The sequence below is a fragment of the Anabrus simplex genome, chromosome 1 (assembly GCF_040414725.1).
Source record: "Anabrus simplex isolate iqAnaSimp1 chromosome 1, ASM4041472v1, whole genome shotgun sequence".
Taxonomy (NCBI): Eukaryota; Metazoa; Arthropoda; class Insecta; order Orthoptera; family Tettigoniidae; genus Anabrus; species Anabrus simplex.
In genome coordinates this window covers 862,195,061-862,218,955 of record NC_090265.1, presented here as the reverse complement: position 1 = coordinate 862,218,955, position 23,895 = coordinate 862,195,061, and the positions used below count along the sequence as shown (strand labels likewise).

Sequence of the window (23,895 nt, the reverse complement as noted above, 5' to 3'; positions counted from 1 at the left end):
CTTTCTACGTTTAAACTATACTGATACCAGTCCACTATAAAAACCTGTGACCCAACTCGTCGAACTTGCACGTCCCTAGAGTGGAGGCTTCATGGATCACCGACTGTTTTGCTTTGCCGTGGCGAAACCCAACACCGAGATTCAGAATTGAGATGTGCAAAATGGTCACAGGGAGTGCTGTCAGGGCTCAGAACAGAGTTGACATCAGGGAGAAAATCAATGCGCACTTTGTTGGTAAACGGAGTTCACATCTAATAATCTCATTTACAATGCTGGTGTGTTCTACCCCACCCGACACGAGCAGCTCTGTGATGTTGGTGTAGTGGAAGCACCATGTGTGGTCTGCTAGACCTCTATCCCCCCATTGTGGAGTCTATTTCGCACAGCTTGGGCACACAACTTCTGTCTCTTCTCAGAGTTTGTTGTGCAGACTGGTTGCTGTGTGCTGAAGAGGTCTCTGTGCAGATATGCGCATGTAGTGGTTTTGGACAGCTTTTGTTTTGCACGGCCGGCCCACTTGAGGTCAATATGCTACTGAATGGGTTTCTTGGAACATTCACCACAATCTAGAAAGAACATCATGATTCATGTAAACGAAGTTGGTAACGACCATTTGCTTCATATTCTGCTGCTTCAACATGATGATTTTGATGCGATCTGATATGGAAAGAACAAGCTGAGCCCCACTAGACACTAAAGAAGCATAACAAGTTGGCTGGCGGTGACTTCGGCATCAGTGTCTTGTGCGTTTTGAAAGGTGTACTACAACAGCGCCAGAAGGTGGAAATATGACCTAGCAGTTCTGCGTCAGCTGGTGGTTATTTACCGTGGCATCCAGTGGCTTGCATACTCTTAACACCACTCAAGTAGATTTGGTGATTGATGATCTGACTACACCATCAACATTTATCAGTTCCCATTTTGCAATTGAAATTGTAATGATTACCACTAATGGAACTAACAATTCTATGAATATCGATACAAGAAAGAATCTGGATGATGAGCATACTCCAGATGCTAAGAATTTAGAGCCTAATTTATTTTTCATATTTTACACTTAGTTTTCGTTTTTTAGGATATTTGTGGGCCTATTTATTCAGTTACGTTTGTGGTGTTCTTTTGAATTTTTCTGTTTCATTGTTGGGGTGGGTAACCAGTCAGAAATATCTGTTCTATATAGAGAAGAAATGCTGAGCATTCTCTCAGTTCAAACACTGAAACATTGCATAAGACTTCAACATCGAATCACGAGATCACCGGCTGCATATGGAAAGATATTTTAAAATCTAATTCTGTATACTTATTTAATGGTGATGTCAATGTTGGGGGAAAGGCTTTGTAACATCAGAACTTGACGAGAAGAGATGGATGCAAGAGAAACCTGAATCTGAATGCTGAATGACATGAATAGGAAAGCAGTTCATAGAATGAAGACCAGATGGGAGTGGTAAGCATTGAAAGTTGTTGCCTACCAGCACACACAGATATAATAGGAACGGTGACTATAATGTGCCGTGGATCAGATCATTCTATCAACTCGGTAACGTGAACAGAATTAAATAAATTGATTCAATAAAATGGATTAAATATCCCAGCACTACAACACAGTCTGTACTCCTCGCCACATGCTAGGTTCCATGCAATGGCAATATGCTAAACTTTCTTTGAGGAGTGTGTAGAAGAGTTCCTTTCTTTAATTTGCTTTATGTCGCACCGACAAACACAGGTCGTATGGTGACGATGGGATAGCAAAGGGCTAGGAGTGGGAAGCAAGCAGTTGTGGCCTTAATTAAGGTACAGCCTCAGCATCTGCCTGGTGTGAAAATGGGAAACCACTGTAAACCATCTTCAGGGGTGCCGACAGTGGGGTTCGAACCCCTATATCTCAAATACAAGCTCACAGCTGCGTGACCCAAACTCCACAGCCACTTGTTTGGTAGAAGAATGCCTAAAGAGATGTGTCAATTGGACACAAATGAGCAGGTACTGAACTGGGTAGGTGTAAAGAGAACAATTTGGTGATATTTAACTCAAAAGAGAGATTAAGTAGGTCGGTCATGTTTCGAGATATACAGGACTCATTCATTTTGCTTTGGAGGGAGGAGTGTGGCATAAAAATGGCTGAGAAATGGATTAGGATGGTGTAGGATGTGCTAATTATGACGTGCTGAAGAGATTTGTCCGGGATAGGGTAGTGTAGACAACTGCTCCAAACCGGGCCAATCAAACACCACCTTAATGCTCACACAGTATGTGAGCATGCTGATGCTGTGGTGAGATGATATGCGTGATGACCAAGTTGAGCATGGAGAGATGGCCTGGTTTGCTGTGAGATTGGTAGGTTGAATCTCAAAGGCCGGGCAGTCTTTAGAGGGAAGGTTAATACGTAATTGATTGTAAGAGTGGGATGGAATATAGTGAGGTAAGATGGATTGGAGAACTGCATTATTTAAAAAAAAGTTATCCTTTACCTTCACGCAAACACTTTGAACACAGCTATAAAATTGCTGTACTCATGTATGCAAATACTTCATATACTATTATGAATAATTTAACTTTTTTACAATCTGCTTTATGTTGCACTGACAGAGAGAGGTATTATGGTGAAGATTGGATAGGGAAGGGCTAGGAGTGGGAAGGAAGCGACTGTGGCCTTAATTAAAGTACAGCTTCAGCATTTGCCTGGTGTGAAAATGGAAAACCACGGAAAACCATTTTCAGGGCTGCCGACAGCGGGGTTCAAACCCACTATCTTCCGAATGTAAGCTGATAGCTACATGACCCAAACTGCACAGCCACTTACTCAGTAATAATTTAACGAAATCTAGACTTACTTGCATGGGTGGACAGAAGCCATTGGTGGCCCTGGTACATGAGGGTGAGTTTCCATGGTTACAGTCTTCTTTGCATGATCTTGACTAACATCTTCATACATCTGCTCTACAGTCAGAGGTTTGCGGTTCTGTAAAACAAACATATTCAAGAATAATGACAAATAAGTAAGTTATGGATGACAGAGTTCTATCAACTATTTTTGAGTAAGTTTTAAACCTGAATAGTAACAATGACTATCCAAAGATGATCATCGAAAGATCCAGTTTTAGTATATCGTCGTTGCGCCTGCAAAAGTCGCTATGTGACATATTTTAGCTCAGAACTTTGGCTGGTAAGGTTCTGTCATATAAAGTTCAATATTGTACGACAATTGTCAAAGAATTCTCGCTCTTAATATATGTGCTACAGGTCAGTATATTTCCAAAAATATTATGACATAGCAGTTTTAGCAGGTGCAACAACAATATATTATAATAAGTTCCCAGTAGGTGCCTGCATTTGTGCGAGCTAATCTCAGACAGATTTTGATGCTTGCTTTTCACCATTGCAGAACATTTATTGAAAGGTTTAGGTGTATGAAAGATCTTCAGCATACAAAAGTTGAGCAGTGGCGATTTCAGTGCCCTCAGGGGAGCCTCTTAACCTCAAGAGGATGCATCCCCAGATGGCGCATATGGGACCCACAAATATGTGGGCTGGTTCAGACACACCAAAAATGGACCCACAGACCAACCCATTTTCTGGGGGCTTAATAATAATGGGACACACTCTTTCTAGGGGTCATAAATATAGAGGGCCCTAGCTCAGGGTAATGAGTGAAAACCTCAATATCATCTATAGTGGAGAATATCAGTACAGTGTAAATGGTGGAAGAGGCAGCCCTGAACTCGGGTTCAACATGACTAAAAGGTTCCTCGTCATCAGTGAAAGCGGAGAAGATGAACTTCGGTACAGCAGAGCTGATGGAGGAGGTAGCACATTGTCTAGCGTTGAGTGGACATTTCCTGGTGGAGGGCAGCAGCTTCAGCAGTACCACATAGTAGCATGTGAGGATGGACTTCACTAGTGGCACTACAACAGAAGTGCAGCTGCAGCAGCCTCTATGGTTCCCATACGGTAGCACAGAAAGGAAGCGCAAGTCCTACTGCGCTATCTTCCCAAAACATTACATATGGTTATTGCTAGAATTACTAAAGCAACGGCCCTCAGTCTAGGGCATCCCTTAAGTGGGGAGAGGGTGCTAGGAATTCCCCTGAACACAATTAGAGATAAATTCCAAATTCACAACAAAAGAACAAGCGTTGCTATACGGAAAGTGCAAGTTTATACTAGATATATGGCTGGAAAGCTTGCAAATATTTAAGCAGAAATGCAGCATCTAGAGACTGAGATTTTTTTTTTTTTTTTTTTGCTAGTAGCTTTACTTCACACCGACACAGACAGGTTTTATGTCAACGATGGAATAGAAAAAGGGTTAGGAGTGGGAAGGAAGCGGCCGTGGCCTTAAGGTACAGCCTGATGTGAAAATGGGAAACCACGGAAAACCATCTTCAGGGCTATTGACAGTGGGATTCAAACCCACTATCTCCCGGATGCAAGTTCATAGCTGCGCGCCCCTAACCACACGGCCAACTCGCCCGGTGAAGAGATCAAGATTTTGGGCCTGAGGGAAGTTAGATGGCCTGGACCAGGGACACAAAAGACTAAACATGGGGTATATATATTATCCTATATATTACTCTAGTTGTGGTGATCCTGAACATCAGTATGGAGTAGCTGTGCTGCTCTCATCTAATCTCATGAAGTCACGGTTTTCACTCCCCATTGAAAATTGAAAATCATGTCATGAACACTGTCCAGGTTTATGCTCCATCAGGTGATCAAGAACCAGGTAGACTTCATTCTCATTAAATGTCATCTGCAAAGGTTTGTGAAAGCAGCTAAAACCTACCAGACACAATTTGGTCATCATGGATTTCAAACTACATTGCTTTATCAAGACCAGATGCTCTGAAAAAATTAGGCATACTGATATAAAGAGACTTGACAACCTTGAAGCTTGAAGAGCAGATGAGTGCAGTAAACAGTGCAGGAATCATTGAAATTGAATCACAAGGGATACTCGAGAAACTGACATTGTATATTCAAGCCGCCATCAATGACAGATGAATATCACAACTTGTGGAAGAAAGACAGAAACTGAAGCACAGGGATACAGATCAGTGTGAAGAGTTGAACAGGTCAGTGAGGAGAAAATGCAGGGAGGCAACAGAACTTTGGCTGGTGGAAAGACGCAGAGATATAGAATAACTCCAGGAGAAACATGATTTATTTAACATCCATAAGAAAATCAAGGAACCTGCAGGGAAATACCTCAAGCCATATAAAGCTATAATGAGGGATGCCAATCATTTTACCTTGGTGGGATCTGAAAAAAAAGCTGAAGTGCTGGAAGGAATATGTTGAAAATCTACCTAAGATGTACAGTCAGACAAACCACCCTGTATTCACGAAGGCAACTGAGCAAGTCCTGACATAACAAAAGAGGAAATATTATATACAATCAAGCTCAAAAAGAATGGTCAAGCTGAGGGCCTGGATCAGATACATACAGATACTCTCAAACTCATTGCTCAAGATGATGCTAAAGGCCTACAACTTCTAATTGCACTATTCAACAGAGTATATAAAACTGAAAGAATTCCAACCGACTGGTTAAGATAAACTTTTGTTACCCTGACTAAAGAAAAGACTAATGCATCCCATTATGATGATTATCGCATGATCAGCCTAATCTCCCATGCCATACCATACCACAGTCCGACTCCATGGCTAAATGGTTAGTGTGTCGACCTTTGGTCACAAATTCCCAGGTTTGATTCCCGGCAGGATCGGGAATTTTAACCATCGCTGGTCAATTTTGCTGGCACGGGGCTGGGCGTATGCGTCGTCTTTATCATCATTTCATCCTCATCACGATGCACAGGTCGCCTATGGGCGTCAAATCACAAGAACTGCACCTGGCAAGCCGAACATGTCCTCGGACACTCCCAGCACTAAAAGCTATACGCCATTTCATTTTCATTTACGTACCACTGACACCTGTATCAACGCAAAATGTAAACACCAAACTGGTCATACCCAGTTTGGTTTTAGAAACGGACTGGAAACAGGTGAGGCTCTTTTCTCTTTGAATGTTTTGACTAAGAGATGCCTGGATATGAATGTCGACGTGTATCCACAGTTCATCAACTACCGAAAAACTTTTGAGTGTGTATATCAAGCAAAAATTGTTGATCAGGAGAGGCCAGACCCTGCGTCCATCTGATTTCAATGAGGCCGTCCATAGTCCAGCCACTCTCTGGACACTCCAACACAACTCGTGCACACCTCGGTGGGACCGACAACCAACACCTCTGTCACCCTCAGCCCAGTCACCGATACCCAACACACTGAGTCTCACACTGACTGAGTCAAACACTGACTCCGCTATGGAGTACAACACTGACCGCGAGTCCAGTGCCAACAATAACTGATTGTTTGTGGCTAGCCTCTCTTTTTATATCTCGGGTGATGTGTACCAGCATATTCGCGATGTGGCTAGAGACGGAACATTCTCCCTGCATCTCCCAGAAACTCACAGGTAAGCAAGCCGACGAGAACAATACATGGAAAAGCGGGCCCCGCCCTCCAGGCAATACCAACAGCAATTATCATATTAAACGTTTCATACTGATTCTCATGTAATTAGAAACACACTGACCATTGTATAAACATGAGAGAAATTCCTTCCAGCCTTGTTTAACTTACAACCAGCAATGGATCTGGATCTCTCAACAAGAGACTTATAATATTCACTACCCACCAAATTCATACAAGAACATTTTTCTAGACTATGAAGAACAAAACATATTCCTATTTTTAAAAAAATCTTTTTTATATGTCATACATACATACATTATCATTATAGACTGTTATGCCTTTCAGCGTTCAGTCTGCAAGCCTCTGAGAGTTTACTAAACGTCGCCACAATCCTCGATTTGCAACTAGTGTTGTGGCCTCGTTTAGTTCTATACCTCTTATCTTTAAATCGTTAGAAACCGAGTCTAAATTTTTTTTCATCGTATTTTCTTATCCAACATACTTTATTTCATGAATGATAAGACTTTCTCCTGCAATCACTAACCGAAGATGACCCACACGAATTGAAACACATTCTAGTTTTAATATGACTATACATACCCTTTAGTTTTAAATGGACAGTGTTACAGTAAAACCTTGTTAATTCAAAGTCGTTGGGACTAAAAAATCGGACTTCAAATTACATGATTTCGAATTAACCGCCAATTCGTAATTCAGAAGTGCCAACCCTTGCCGCGTTACAAAATATTCTAAGGTACGTTACTGCATGCAGTTAACCTTGATTCACAGTTTAAACCTCTCAAATGCCATGGAAAAAAAAAAAAAGGAAAAAAAAACTATTTCCAAAGTGGATCCAAGAAGGTGCATTTAGAGTATTCAAATAATGCACTTGGATAACTCACTGACAAACATAACCTCTCACAAAGAAAGAAAGAAAGAAAGAAAGAAAGAAAGAAAAAGAAGCACAATTCAAAGACAAGGAGAAATCTATGCTGGCTCCCATGTGCAAGTGCTTTTTTCATTGAATTACTGTACTGTATGCATTTTAGATGTCCTGTACTTGCACAGAAAGTACCCGATGCCCTTAAAATATCATGGCTAATCGAACTTTCCTATGACGAGAGGGAAAAGTCTCTCACTTCCTTCTGCATGACAACACAATACAGTCACTCTATCCTTATACAATTTCTCGCCATGGCACTTGTCTCGTACTTCAGAAATGTAAACACTTGCCACGTCACAAAGTACCGTATTTACGCGAATAATCCCCGCATCTTTTTTTAAAAATATTTGAGGCACTACATTGGGGTGGGGTTTTTATTTGAGTCAATGTTGGCATTTTTTTTTTTCAAAATGGGCCTTCCTAAGGTTAGGGTGCGGGGATTATTCGGTGGCAGGGATTATTCGCGTACCCCTTCCATTTTTCCTCTCTGATTAGTGTTATATAGAGGATGGTTGCCTAGTTGTGCTACCTCATAAAAAAATAATCACCACCACTTGGTGAAGCTGGGAAGCAGAAAGGATCTCGTAAAGGATGAGAAAAGTAGATCTAGAAGAAATGGGTTTGATGGAGAGAGAGCTAGTCTCTTTTGTTACTTTTTATATTACTAATATACTTTCCCCTTAGACGGTTTGAGAGTGTTTGGTTTGTTAATGTGGATATTTTGAAATCAGACAAAGTTAAAGACCTGTAATCACTATTTGTTTGTTCACTAGTACCAGACTTAACTTTGCTGCTTTGGTTTCACTTGAATTTAGCATGCCCTCACCAGATTAGGATAGTGCTCCTTTGTAGTACCACTGTCCACTAGGTAGGCGAGGTAAACGACCTGCTATTTCCTGCCGCTACCCTACGTCTGCAAGACGGTTGCGTAACGAAAGACAATGACATAGTCGGTGCATCTAGCACGATATGAATTTCTTGTGTGTGTGTGTAAATATATGTAGGAGTGTTTCTTTATTGTGTATTTCGTATGCTTTTAAGTTGCATAAATATATTTGTGTTAATAATTCCACAGGGATCCAGCGATATGAACCAGCTATCTACCTCGTGTTATATACCTACAATCCAGTTCTTTCCTTGTGCTATCCTTAGCTAAAACTTGTATACATCCTAACCCCACGTCTTTCACTATTCATCTCTCACTAATTAGTTTTAATTGCTTTGGAGATGAGTATGCTTAACACATTTCAAACTTACTTCATCATAACCAAAAAGCCACAGACGAGGAGTTTGATAATATTTATCATAAGTTATATGCAGGTCATAGGTTCTAGTATGGATAATTTCTCCTCCAGCTTGAGAACTAGACTCAGCAGCATCCTTCTTGGCATTGTCAGATGTCTTCAAAGTAGCCTGCAATATACAAGAAAATTATCTTTAAAAAATTTCCTGATAGGCTGGTAAAGTAATACAAACTAATATACAGTAAAGGATATGGTCTATGTTAACAATGGATTAAAATCATTATTGCTTGTTGATTAAAAACTAGCTGATGTACCCGTGCTTCGCTACGGAATTACATTGTATACAGAATTCTACGTTAGGTAGTGTACATGTTGTGTGCAGGATTGTATTAAATTGCATAACTCTTAACGTTATCCTAGAAACGTGACGGGGAAGTCACCAAACGTCTTTTCTCATATGAAGACTGGGTTAAGAAATTTTCATTGGAATGATAGGCCTGCTTGCCTGCATCAGTCACAATCAGGTTGGGGAGTTTTCGCTATAATGGCAGATACCTGCCTTTTTACATTCTCAGAAAGACTGTCTTAGTGGTTTTCCCAACTGAAATGAACACAGGTCATTACAATGACGTCAGTAGGAATGGCACGATTAAAAGTAATGCTTTCATATGAAATACTCTATCAAATGGAAAAAAAAACCACATTTTCTCACTTTTAACAAACAATACTACACGGCCGATCTAACAGTCCAAAGTTCCAGAGGTGAAACAATCAAGCTTGCAGATGGCCGTGATCCATGAACAATCTTCGTCTTTTTTCGGCGGGGGGTTCGAGTAGCGGAGAGTCCCAGGGCAAAAACTATGCCCTTTTACTGATCTTTTTTCTAGAAGTACCCGATGAGTTGGAAAATCTCACTTGACTACACCGGCGGTGGAAAAATCTATGTGACTTTAGGCAAATTTTTCCTCCAAGCCAGAAGAGAAACCCCCTCTTCACTGCTAATTTGGAATAAAATGAATGTAAAATTTAATAAATGTGAAGAGGAAGAAGCTCTTCTTAAGAAACGGCTCTTTTCAGGGTTGATTTTTAAGTTATTTAGTGAACTGTGGTGCTATACTTTGGAATAGGCGTAAATAGTAATTCTGGACCAGGTCATAATACTACTAAGTGAGCCTCTGCCTTAGGCCTAAGTGTGCACACTGCTCATTCAAAACAGCGCGTCAGAGAAGGGATTGAATAGCTGGAATACTATGATGAACCAGTGTGTTATGTACCAGCAGTATCAGAAAATGTATGAACCAGAGGAATGGCATGCTAAAGAAGAAAGCTTCCTAACTCCCCAGCTATTTCCCGCCAATATTAAGTCAGGCTGTTATACTCGGAACTCAGCAGTAATCCCATCTATTGGAGTTTAGTGGCAGCAAGAGACAAAGAACATCACAACAAACAATGGTCAATGCAATTATTATTGATCAATGTTATCCGTGTTCGATATTGTAGGACTTCACATTTAGTTTTCTTCTGACTCTGAAATACCACTCTTATCATAGTCGATACGGTAAAACCGAATAAAATATAAATGATCGGAAATTTATTCTGTATAACTTTTGTTATATAATACTTCGATAGGACCAATAACATAAGTATTTAAATATTAAATTTTAGGCACCTTCCCCTAAACTACAATTTCATCCAGGGAGAATGAAACTGCTTATAGCTTAGACTGTAGTTTCTTATTCCCCGACTGTATATACCGATTTTCATTAAATTCTGTTAACCCATTTTCTCATGGCTCGGCGTTGATATAGACTTAGCAATAAAAATACAAATTCATGAGTATCTGTGTTATCATAGCCAGTACGGCAAAAATGTATGACGTAAATGATCAGAAATTTAATTCTATATAACTTTAGTTATGTAGTATTTATCGATAGGACCACTAATAATATAAATATTTGAGAATTGAAAATTTTTTTTGCTAGGGGCTTTACGTCACACCGACACAGATAGGTCTTATGGCGACGATGGGATAGAAAAGGCCTAGGAGTTGGAAGGAAGCGGTCGTGGCCTTAAGGTTCAGCCCCAGCATTTGCCTGGTGTGAAAATGGGAAACCACGGAAAACTATCTTCAGGGCTGCTGATAGTGGGATTCGAACCTACTACCTCCCGGATGCAAGCACACAGCCGCGCGCCTCTACGCGCACGGCCAACTCGCCCAGTGAATTGAATTTTAGGCCTTCCCTTAAACTACCATTTCACTCAGCGTGAGTAAAATGTTTTATAGCCTAGATTGTAATGGCTCATCTATCGAGTTTGCATATTGATTTTCATCAAATTCTCTTCAGCCGTTTTCTCGTGATGCATGTACATGCATACATACAGACAAATTACGGAAAAGTAAAAAGGGCATTTTCTTGTTACTTTGGACAGGATCGATATAGAAATACCACTTTTCATATTCTGAGCAATGTACAGACAAAACTCTTATTTTATATACATAGATTTACTGGTATATCATTCTTTTAAGAAAGAATGAGAACGAAATGGTAGTCAAACATTGTTTACATAATTATTTACTGGACAAAATTTGTACCACTTATTTTCTAAATACACATATGCAACCAGTAGATATTTTGAGGATTCTTGGTTGTATCTCATTCACCATCGAACAGGTTGTTTATACTCATATAGACTGAATAACGCTTCACTTCATCATCCTGAAGATCACAAGATGCTTGCTCTCTCGAGTGAAGTCTAGGTGTACCCAAGGATCTTTTTCCATCCAACTGTCCATTTAGGGCTGGATGAGGTAACTAACTCTTTACTCTCAAGAATATGGCTAAAACATCTCACACTTCTGCTTTAGATTATAACAATTACACCTGGCTATTATACAAAATTATAATATCTCATGATTACTGATTATGTAATAGCCTAGTACATGCCAGAGATCTGCATAATGTGCAAATTGCAAGAGCCGTTATGAGTATTATGACTGGACTGACCACCAATTGATAAAGTCAGTAACAGCCTTATATGCTTCTCAAAAACAAGGGAAGCAAATGAAACAAACAAGGCTTTAAGTGAACACTGAACGTCTTAAAGATGAGGAGACAAAATCTATCCTTCAGACTCTTCTGAATGAAAAACCACCGTCCGAACATCCAGGTGACATTGAACAGCACTCGTCAGTATTTAAATCCACAGTATGTTTAGTGAAGTGATCAAACGAGCGGGAGAAGCTATTCTAGGCAAAACCCCCGGTAAAGCTGCACCTAGGGACAAAGAAATATGGGGGTGAAATAATGAAGTAAAGGAAGCAATCAAGGCCAAAAGGCTTGCCAAGAAGAGCTGGGATCGATCTGGGTCTGATGACGACAGAGAACTTTGCAAACAGGCAAATAATACCACTAAATAAGCTGGAGAAAAAGCAAGGTCAACCCCATGGGATGATGTCTATGAGGAGCTGGAAACTACCAAAGGAGTAAAGAAGCTTTTCAGGATAGCGAAGGCAAGGGACAAGGCATCGAAAGATTTCACGCATATCAAGCGGACGAAGAATCAAGCAGGAGTTGTTCTTGAAGATGAAAACCAGATCAAAAAAAGATGGGAAGAGTATTTCAACCACCTGCTTAATGAGGAAAATGAAAGACTGGTTTTTGAAGATGGTGTCCCCAATCAGGGTTTAACAACTGAAATAACTATAGAAGAAGTGATGGTTGCTCTTAAGGTACGATTCGACTATCTGCGGCAAAGGGTGACATGTAGCATATGGCTGGCAACAACTTAGCATGCGGCTTGTTGTCGGTGGGGCAGAAAAGATGTGGCATGCTACATGTGTTGCCGGGTGTAGCATGCGTCACTTTTGGAGACGTGCCGCCAACTACAAACGTTATTCCATCAAGGCAACAGTTCCTCATCCGACTTTGCAGACTATTGTGGCAGCAGCGTACATTGTTATTCAATATGGTCGTAGGAGAAAATAGCCCTGATTGTAGCAGCGTCTGGCTTGGTGAGGAAAGCAACGGGAAACTACCTCACTCCTCATTTCCCTAGTACGCCTCTTCAGTGATGCCTAGGCCATCTATGACAGCTGATGGCGGTGCTGTTGAGGATCCAGCCAGCCTTCGGGCTGAGGACTAAACATACATACGTGGAAGCGAGAATTATTTGTTCGATCAAATCAAGTACAGTACAGCATAAATTACTTGAGAAGTTGTTGGCTGACGACAAAGCGCATTTCAAAAGTTTTACTCGGATGAGCCAGAAAGATTTTGAATTTTATTAGAGAAGGTTGGACCGATAAGTGCAAAGTCCAATATTGGTACCAATTTTCATAAAGCAATATCACCAAAAGTTTTACTGTTGTTTACACTTTGATTTTTGGCTACTGGTGACAGCTGTATCCTTGATGTACTTGTTTCAAGTTTCTCATCCTAGCATCACACAAAATTATCGCGGAGTGATCCAAGCTAATAAAGACATGGAGCCCTTTGCAAACAAACCACGTTGGAATTCTCAAGAAGCGAAAGCTACTAGGGATGAGTTTATGGAGTACTGTCCATAAAAAGCATAGACAGTAAGAGTGTATGTGATATCCATGTTTACTTTCAAACCCCGCCATGTCCACCTGTGACTTTCAAAACGCCTATGTTCAAGATAGATATTGCCCTATTACAAAAATGTAGAGATGAAACAGCACAAATTTTGTGCATCTTTTTCAATATGAGCTAATTAAATAAATAAAAGTAAAGAAAATGTTACAAAGGAGTGTAAAATGCAGTCATGGCAGTTTTTTCCCCTACCTGAAATCTTTTTTCCTTGGAGATAGGGGTTTTTGAAACTACACGAGTCATATACTGTATATGTTCAATATTCACCAACTACAAATCCTTTTTATAATACTATGTTCTTACATCTTAATTTAACAAACTCACATGATATCCACTATATTACAAATTATTTTACTCAAATATCCTAACCTAAAATCGGGAGGTTATACTTTGTATGGTTACAAGTTGGCAACACCACTTTTTTTAATAACTGCAGTTGATGCAGTAAGGTTTACTTCAGTAACCAGGAAGCAAATTCTGCACTTTGAATTTCTGCAGCAGCTAGGGTATGCGACACATTTAGTGCTCGGTTCGCTCAGCAATGAGTTCAAAGTGATGCATATGTAGTAACCGCTTCAGTATGCGAGCTCGGTACGCTGAGGACTCATCGCTGCTCTGCGTGACAGCATGCTGTAGCAGTGTGATCAGCTTTGTGCAGGATTATGATAAGCGATTTATTGTAATTTATTGTAATTTGGTTTAATGCCAAAACAACATTTGTAAGGGACAGCCGAAAGCAGTGAAGAATTCTTTAAAAGTACGAGTATCGAGTTCGTTTCATAATGCAAGATTAGTTTCATTTTGGATGTATAACTAGCCTGTGTCGTGAGTGTGCTGTGTTTCTATGTAGGAGTTCTCACTGCTGAATGGGAATTGTTTCTTCTTCATTGTGACTGGGTCACTTAGGACCACACAGAATTAGCATTTGTTGGCTTTTTCTTTTAGCCCAATATTCCTTCATACGTAGTGAATGGTTTTCATTGCAGCGATAATACATGACGGGTTAGTCTTCCTTTCATCATCCTCAAAACTCCATGTGGGTATGATTTTTCCGATTTTATCTTGGCCTAGTAAATTTGGTAATCCTAATTCCTTCAGGTCTTTTTCTATCTGTTTGTACCAATTTGATCTCGTGGTTTTATTCTTAAGAATGTGTAAATTCTTTGAGTCAGTCTGAGTCCATTCTTTCTAAGTGCCCCATGAATTGTATTCTCCGCATGCGCATTGTTACTGTAATTTTGGAGATTCATTTATATGTTTCTGGATTTGGTTTTGGAAAATGTACTCCATCTTTGATTCTTGGTCCTATGATTTTTCTCATTTTACGTTCTTTCATTTCTAATTGTCCTTTTAGTATTTCGTGTTGGAGATTGAGAGTTTCTGATGTGTAGAGAGCTTAGAGTTTGATTATTGTAGTATAGTCCGACTCGTTGGCTGAATGGTCAGCGTACTGGCCTTCGGTTCAGAGTGTCCTGGGTACAATTCCCGGCCGGGTCAGGGATTTTAACCTTAATTGGCTAATTCCAATGACCCAGGGGCTGGGTGTTCGTGCTCTCCAACATCCCTGCAACTCACACACCACACATAACACTATCCTCCACCACAATAACACGCAGTTACCTACAAATGGCAGATGCCGCCCACCCTCATCGGAGGGTCTGCTTTACAAGGGCTGCACTCGGCTAGAAATAGCCACACAAAATTATATATTGTAGTATAGTGTCAGATTTTGCAGTTAAAGGAGAGATTTTTTGGTTGTATTTTTGTTAACTGAAATGCAGTCTCCATTTTCTGGAGTCATGATTCAATGGATTTCTTTTCATTACAATTTTTAGTAATCCATTAACCTAAATATTCAAACTCTTTCACTCGAGAGATGTGGTTGGAGCCAATTTGGAGTTAGTTTTGATGTCTGCCATAAATTTTGTTTTTACAAATGAAATTTGTTACTCAATTTTTGCTGCTTGTTCTTGCATGAGTTCTAGTTGGTTTTGTGCATCGGGGATGACTTGGGTAATTACTACCCTGTCATCTGCAAATGCTAAACAGTCCAATTCTATGTCTTTATGTTTTGGTCCAATACGGTGTATTGGTCCATCTGCTTTTTGCCATTCTCTTACAACTTTTTCAAGCACACAACTAAAGAGTAATGGGGACAATCCATCTCCTCGTCGTACTCCTGTGTTTACTGAAAATTCTCTCCTCAATTCTCCCATAAATTTCACCTTAGATTTGTTCCCTATATTTGTTGTCTTTTGATCTAGTCCAAATTCTGTTAGTTTTTCGAATTGCTTCTATGTTTCAGCTATCGTAATATTTGCGATGGCTGACTCAATTTGTACGACAGAATAACGGTTGGACAAACCGTTTTATTTTAGGAGCTTACATGAAAAACTAGAAATCGTTCAGTCTGGAAAACCTCCTCCAGAAATGCTCTACCTTAGAAGGATGCATAAAAATATTCGTCATTTTCAAACTTCACAGTACAGTAAAACAGAATGGATTAATGGAAGTTCAAAACGTAATAAACTGTTTGCTGGCCACGTTTACCATTGGCAAGAGAACAAAATGTTTGGTCGATACTGGTTATGGTATGAGTAATTTGTGCAATGCCTTTAAAAACACGAGAAATCAGTCGCACATATTTGCACTATAGGTGGGCCGGCACAAGGTTGCACTTGACAGTTGTAAGTCATGTTGGCACCACTACAAAAATGAAATGTTAGAACGTCACCCGTCAATCAGAATCACCAATCTACTACTTTTCATGTCAGATACAGTTACGCATTTTATTCATATTCATTCGTATTTAATTCCGTTTAGTGCTTATCATCTTTTATTTGCTTACACAAATATGAGCATTTAAAAAAATATTATAAGGTTCAAGCAAGCCACAAAATAAATACGAACTATTTTCAGTTGATTGTTGTTGGCAATATGGGTAGTATAGTGGTGCCATCTATAAGTAGCTGGACTACCGTATTGAAGTGTTGCCGTTTTTTCTGTCACCGCTAGCACGTGTTCAGGTATGATTCGCGCGTAAGTTTTGTTTTCATTGTGAGATAAATGTGAAATTTTATTTTAAGTAATGCAATGCGATGTCTCAGAAATTACAACATAGTCATGAAGCGCGAAGTGATAATCATTTGCGCTGCAGAGTGTCCCTTAATAGTGAGGCATTAGAATTAAGTGCGGAGAACTCGTCAGTTTTATGAGAGGGAGAGGAAATTCTTAAGCTTGTATAGCCGTCTCTCTGTTCCTGCAGATCATGTTGTGGAACGCATATGTCAAACATCAGGGCTTTCAAAGCCTAGTGTTATTCAGAGAGGTGTTCGCCTCCAAGAACAGAAGGAAAAAGTGACTGGGGTACATAGCAGTAGCGGAAAAGGGGCTGATAGTAGGGACTTGTTTCACAGCACTCCAGGAAAGAAACGAATTAAGCTATCTCCTGCAACAGGAATTAATTCTTTCCGGGCTGATGCAATACGAAGACACGAGTACGATTATTACAGCTCAAAGTCCCTTTTGTCATTGTTATGGACAATGCACCTTACCACTCCGTAATAATGGACAAGACCCCTACTTCGAGTGCCCGTAAAGAACTGTTAGCGGAATGACTGCAATAAAGAAATATCCCAGCGCATAATATGTTTATAACTAAATTAGTCGACATCGGGCGAGTTGGCCATATGGTTAGGGGCGCGCAGCTGACAGTTCGTATCCGAGAGATAGTGGGTTCGAATTCCACTGTCGACAGCCCTGAAGATGGTTTTCCGTGGTTTCCCATTTTCACACCAGGCAAATGCTGGGGCTATACCTTAATTAAGCCACGGCCGCTTCCTTCCCATTACTACGCCTTTCCTGTCCCATCGTCACCATAAGACCTGTGTCGGTGCGTCATAAAGCAAATAGAAAAAAAAAAAGAAAAAAAAGAAAGAAAAAATAGTCGATGAGGTAGTGAAGGAACAAGGGCACGAAGTTATTAGGTTGCTGCCGTACCACTGCCACTTCAACCTCATTGAATTGGTGCGGTATGGGGTGAAGTAAAACATTACGTACGCACTAATAACCAATCTTTCACAGTTACTGAAGTGGAAGGACTGTTCCGGGAGAGTATTGCTCGAATGGATGCGGCTTTATGAAGGAAGAAAGTTAGCCATGTCGCAGCATTCATTAACTCGGCAATGGCAATACATGGCATCACAGCGACTCTCAGGATTTGATGATCAGCCTAGACGATGACAGTGACAACGGAGGCGACGGTAGTGATGGCAGTGATCTGGAGGGTATCGATCCTCTACCTTTGTGAATCAAGTTTGACAATAAGGTTTCTGAATTTTCGTAAATTTTATAGATTTTACTTGAAACATTTTGTGTTAGCACCGGTGTGTATTATTCTAACATTTATTGGTATATTTAAAGTGAGATCATTGTCGGGCGATTTCTCCGTATTTTCTAACATCGTGATAATAAGATATTCATAGTATATTTATTTCGTATAATTTTGTGTGATGAATAATCGGTGAGTTGAAAGTTTGATTTTTGCCGGCTGATTTCATTTGTATTGTGTATCATCGCGATGACATTAAAAACATTTCTCTCATGTTTTTAAAAATTCATGTGTTGTGCAATCAGCTGTTGTTACGGCGGCAACATCACTTTGTGCGCCATTGCAGTGTGACCAACATTGTGCACAGCTGTCATGTGCAACCTTACGCCGGCCCACCTATACTGCAAGAACTCTTTCCTAATGACATATTTAATCTGATTCTGCCGCAGTCAGTTCCCTGTATCAAGGAATGCAGAATATATTTTTCAGATCTTTACACTTCACTCCCATAGACGCCTTAAGGCGTTTAAAAGTTGCCTATGTGCGGGACCGTATCCGAGTTAAAGCGTTTAAGGCTGAATTTAGCGCAAAATTCGCACAAAGTCGTAGTTTGTGGTGAAAACCCTAGATGGCATATAAATGACCAGTCCCTCGCACTGACTACCTGACCAGAGGGTACATTCCAATGCTTTCTTTCTTTTTTTTCTTTGAGTAAACACAGACCCAAGCCAGTCGTGATATTCTTGTGAGGGTTTGTAGTGAAGTGAGTTTTTGTGTCGCGACAAGATGACGAGTTACAAAGACAATATTCGAAGTGAGGAAATTGAAGACATACTACTGAATGATGATTCCGGCGATGAACTCATCCCTGATTTCAGTGATAGCGATAGCAATTCCGATGGTGACATACCAGACTATGGGCAAAGTGAAATTCAGCACATTCAAATAACCGATACGCATCCGTCTTATCGCCCGCCACCAATCAATTTCACTGGCCGGGTAGGATTAAATGCTGAGATCGAAGATAGCAACGAAATTATGTCTTTCGTCAATTTATTTGTAAGTGACGATTTCCTTGAATATATATGCGATCAGACAAACCTTTACGCAGAACAAGTTATTAGTGCAGCGCCGCGTCCTTTCACTAAACATTCTATATTTCAGATGTGGAAACCGGTCGATGTAAATGAGATGAAAAAGTTTTTAGGACAAATGTTTGTAACGGGAATAATTCAAAAACCAGATTTGAAAATGTACTGGGACAGAGGACACTATTTTTGGGTCGCGGATTTTTTCGAAACCAATGGCATGAACCCGGTTCAAAAATGTCGTTCTTGCACTTTAGCGATAGCAGTCATTATGAGGGGAAGCACTACTAGTTATCATCCTAAAGGTATGTTGAAAATTTCAATATTGTACTTACGATAGTTTTCTTATAGTAACATTTAATGTAACATAGTGCGCTATAGAGCTGAGAGGATTTAAAAAGCCTGGGCTGGAGGTTTAAAGCACCCGCTGAGGAGCCGGTAGTGAACGTGTTAATAGGAAATTAAGCCAGTCTGTTTGTGCTGCTGAATATTTTTTAAAAATATATTTCCTACACCAACACCAAAATTAGTAGCCAACTCTCTTTGTATCATGGAAGCATTCTGAGATAATGCTACAACTGCACTACACTTCCTAGGAGTCGTATCCATTGAAGATATAGGTATTATTAACCGTACAAGGAAACTTTGAAATTCCTCAAAAGCGGCACACATCGAAATAAATACACTTTTAAACACTTTTAACCTAAAACAATTGTCACACAGATTGCTAGTTGCTTTACGTAGCAACGACACATATAGGTCTTATGGCGACGATGGGACAGGGAAGGGCTAGGAGTGGGAAGGAAGCGGCCGTGGCCTTAAGGTACAGCCCCAGCATTTGCCTGGTGTGAAAATGGGAAACCACGAAAAACCATTTTCAGGGCTGCCGACAGAGGGGTCACACAGATTAATTACCAATGAATAACAATGCAAAGAATGCATAGAGAGCATGGGATCTAAGAATAGGCAATGTACTGTATAGCACCAACTATTGGGAAAAGAATGGAAAAAAAAGTACCTTGTTACGGTTAATTTGCATAGTACTGTACACTTGTCTAAAATAAATTTCTGGGCCACGCTATACCAAGTATAAATTAACTCAGAATAAATGTTAAATAGCCAATTCTTTATTTTTATCTTACAGGCAGTGCTACCTAGCAACTGTAATTATAGGATTTATCACAAATTCTGTTAAACAAAACCTTACCCAGAAAAGAAGGTGAGGAGAAGATAAAATATTATAGCTTTTATTTCATTATGCATAAATTACCTCATCATCCTGTTCAAGAAGTCCACTTTCTTCAAATTTCTCCATGTCTTCTGCTTCTTCATCGTCATCATCGTCGTCATCATCATCATCACCACCTGCTTTATTGTTATTTTGCATATTTGTAGAATCTATACAGTCTCCCTGGAAATGTAATCAACAGACTATATCAGAAGTCATATTTACAAGTTTCAAATCCATTACTGTACAGCATATTAATATAGAATTACTATGTTGTGATAATGTGTTATCAATTCTTGAGTGAAGCAGAATTTCAAAACCAATGAAAATTTGAGTACTTTCTTGAAGAGTTCATATGCTTATTTTGAAATGGTTACATTGAGTCTTTATGGATTCTGGGAAAGAGGAGAGTCAAAGAAGAAAACATGAACTATGTTACAAGAATGTAGGAACAAAAACCAAAAACAATTAGTTGTTATTTCCCTACAGAACACTGGTAGATAGAAATTAATGTTCTAAAAAGGAGGCAAAGGAGAATAGAAATGTAACGTTTTAGCCTATTAATAGAAAATATGTTTGTTGAATGAGAAATAAAAGTCTTTTAAAAATGTGGAAAAGAATAGAAGCACATAACCATATACTGTATCACACGAGTCTGGCACCTTGGTTGAATGGTCAGCATAGTGCCCTTCAGTTCAAAGGGAACCATGTCCAATTCCCAGTTGGGTCAGAAATTTTAACTACATGCATCACACATCTTCATTATAGACTGTTATGCCTTTCAACATTCAGTCTGGAAGCTTTTGTGAATTTACTAAACACCTCCACAATCATCTGTAACTAGCTCTGTGGCCTCATTTAGTTCCATACTTTTTATCTTAAAATCTGATATTGGACTCTGTTTGCTTTGCAAATTTGGTGCAGTTGGCTTTTTTGAATTTCCATCTTGGTTTAGGAAGTGATCGTAGAACAGGAATAGACATCCCCACCTCCAAGATAACAGATCTGTGCCGACTATGTGGAAAATCATCGAGCCCTGTGCATCGCACTTGACTGAGTGAATTACGAAGCTGAGTTGTGAAGCATAAATCTGGAGTATAGCCTCGAGACCAGCGAGCTGAGTAAGAAGTAGGCAGATCTTTAGCATTATAAATTAATTTCATGTGTTTGGTTTCCATCCAGTCTTCAAGAGATTCACCATTAAGGTCATTCTTGTTATACCCTCAAAGATGATGATGACTGTTGAAATCAATGAGGAATATAGTTGGATATTGCAAATTGTGACTGTGGTGCCTCCTTGAAGACTGTTCACAACACTGTTGCTGACTTCCCTCTTTGTGCTTTCAGAGGAACGAAACCGTACATCCATTATACATCAGTTAAAGCAATAAAATGGGTCAGAGAACTAGACCTAGAATTGTAAGATTGTACGAGCTTGTGACTGTGCATATTTCTTCACAAACTTTGTATATAACTTTGATTTATCATATGATAAATAAATAAATAAATAGGCTGGTTTGTGTGTACTAATTTATCTACCGAGTTCATTCCTAATTTAGCCTCCTCATTCCCAGACCTACATTTATTATAAAAGACCTCGCCATTCCACCAGAAATCCTGTCCGTGCTAATAACTCCCCTCTCAGCCACAGAGCGCTTGTATTCGCCCTGCTTGGAGCAGTCTGCAGTTGGCTATTGCGACGTGCCGTGTGTGGTATTATTATTTAGTGACATGGCCCACTGTTATGGTTTACTGTTGTGTTTCACTATGTAATAACTAGGGTCAGGATTTATAGGCACTAAACACTTAAAAGTAGGCAGGCATATATGCACTAAAATTAACCAATAAAAGCATGTAAACAGGCATCATTGTGTAAAATAGTCATGAAAACATTACTTATAATTTAACAGTAGACTTTCAAAGATTTTCCTGGAAGTCACACAGAAGTGGTTCCGCATTCACAATGTGAAGAACAGAACGTGATCATACCCATTCTCATGACAAGACTTTCAGGCACTTCTTTGACACCAAGGACCCTACATTTGTTCTTGTTCTAAGCAAGTTTCTGAGAGTGTATGTTATGAATGACTTCAAGCGATCCATAGAAGCTATGAAAATAAGGAGATATGCCCTAAGAAATAAGCCATGGTCAGGGAAAGAACACAACGTCGAGCTACACAGAATTATTCAATGTATATTATAATAAAATATTAAGATAGGAAGTATATTTGTACAGGTAGACATTTTAGATAGATTAGGACCAAAAAACTTAACTGTATTAACTTATGTTACCCATCTTAAGAGTTCATTAATGTTTGTATATATTGTATATAATGTATATATTGGTATGTTTATATTGGTTAAAAAGGTCCCAAACCTTGACCTAAAGGTTGTTTACAGGCTGAAGATGCCCAAAATAATGGGTGAAACATGTACCTGACCTAAATAAGTCTACATAAAATCATGTAGATAACAACCACATTAAACGTGGAAAGTATTGCATAGATGGTTTTTTATTAAATTATCCTTGATATCTATGCCTAACATTTTTCTTCACCGGTGCTGTTTATCTTGGTTTACGTTCGACGAGTTTTATCCTTAATAACACACTGTTTATTTTGCACATGTACACTTGAGTCTTCTTTGATCTTTAGTAAGTTTACTTAATGCTGTGAAAGAAGGGTTGAACCATGGCTTCTTCCTTCACATGAACAGTATACAACTGTGAGATACGGCCGAATGCTAGTGCTAGCTCTGAGAGAACTCCCAGGTGGATATCACAATGCATTGTCCAGCAAGGGAGTCGGCAGGTCATTTGTAATAAAAGTAGGTCTAGCTCATTGCAAGTACTCTCCTGCCAATGTTCCCACCCGTTTGTACCTGTGATCATTCTTGCTATTTTTGTCTTTTACTTCCATCTAATAAATCTGGAGGCTTTTGATGTAATTCTGTTTTGTAGTATCTGCATTTGTAAGATGCAGCGATGAGAGATATTCTCACCCAACTCACTTTGGAATAATAGTATATTATGTATCAAGGAAGGGAAATACGTGATTATTCCCGTGTGTGAAGATGGCAGATCGAGACGTAAGCAGGGGGCAAAATTCTGTTTTCTAGAAATTTACAAATGCAATATATTAAGAGTGTGAGGGAAGTTTGATTGCGCATAAGACAATAGAGTTGCTATCTCAGACCACTGAAACCGAAGTGTTTTAAACCCCAGTCCTCATCCGATGTTTATGTTGAGCTGTCATTCCTTTTCAAGATAAACTATAAACTAGGTTGATATAGTCAGTTGTGCTTGAGACACTTCCTTTTTTTTTTTTCATTACATCGCACCAACACAGATAGGTCTTATGATGACGATGGGACAGGAAAGGCTTAGGAATGGGAAGGAAGCGGCTGAGGCCTTAATTAAGGTACAGCCCCAGCATTGGCCTGGTGGGAAAATGGGAAAACACGGAAAACCATCTTCAGGGCTGCCGACAGTGGGATTATAACACACTATCTCCTGGATGCGAGCTCACAGCTGCGCGCCCCTAACCGCACAGCCAACTCGCCTGGTGCTTGAGACACACCCCAAAAAGTAAGTGTTTAGTGTGTCTTTTACATTCATTTGTATCAGTGCGTGCGTGTGTGCAATAATGTGAATAGGCTATAAAAACTGTGTTTCAATCGATTGTTACTCATGAAACTTTTATAATAGTATTTTTACAGCCACCATGGCTAGTGTATCAGGGGTGCACAGAAGGCAGTGTAAACAAAGTCCTCAAAAGGTTTGCTACATTTGTGGAATTTGTGTGTTCGATGCCAAGCTGCGTCAAATAGACTCATTTGTCAAGAAACTTTATTTTTCTTACTTCCAATTGAAAGTTGGAGATCAAGACAAATCTTTTGCACTTCATATTGCATGCAATACCTGTGTCGAGGGACTTTGTTACTGGTATAAGGGCAAACGAAACGCAATGCCCT

The 23,895-nt window shown here is 39.6% G+C and overlaps 1 protein-coding gene across 1 annotated transcript in view; it reads right to left on the bottom strand.

The window, feature by feature from the left end:
- Atg3 (Autophagy-related protein 3) overlaps positions 1 to 23,895 on the bottom strand; it is a 51,140-nt gene that overhangs the window by 14,217 nt on the left and 13,028 nt on the right. Inside the window, exons 4-6 of the mRNA XM_067147874.2 lie at positions 19,966 to 20,106; positions 8,678 to 8,833; positions 2,835 to 2,962 (exon numbers count right to left, since the gene is read on the bottom strand). Of these exons, the coding sequence (XP_067003975.2) occupies positions 2,835 to 2,962; positions 8,678 to 8,833; positions 19,966 to 20,106 (425 nt within the window). The remainder of the gene's footprint in view (positions 1 to 2,834; positions 2,963 to 8,677; positions 8,834 to 19,965; positions 20,107 to 23,895) is intronic.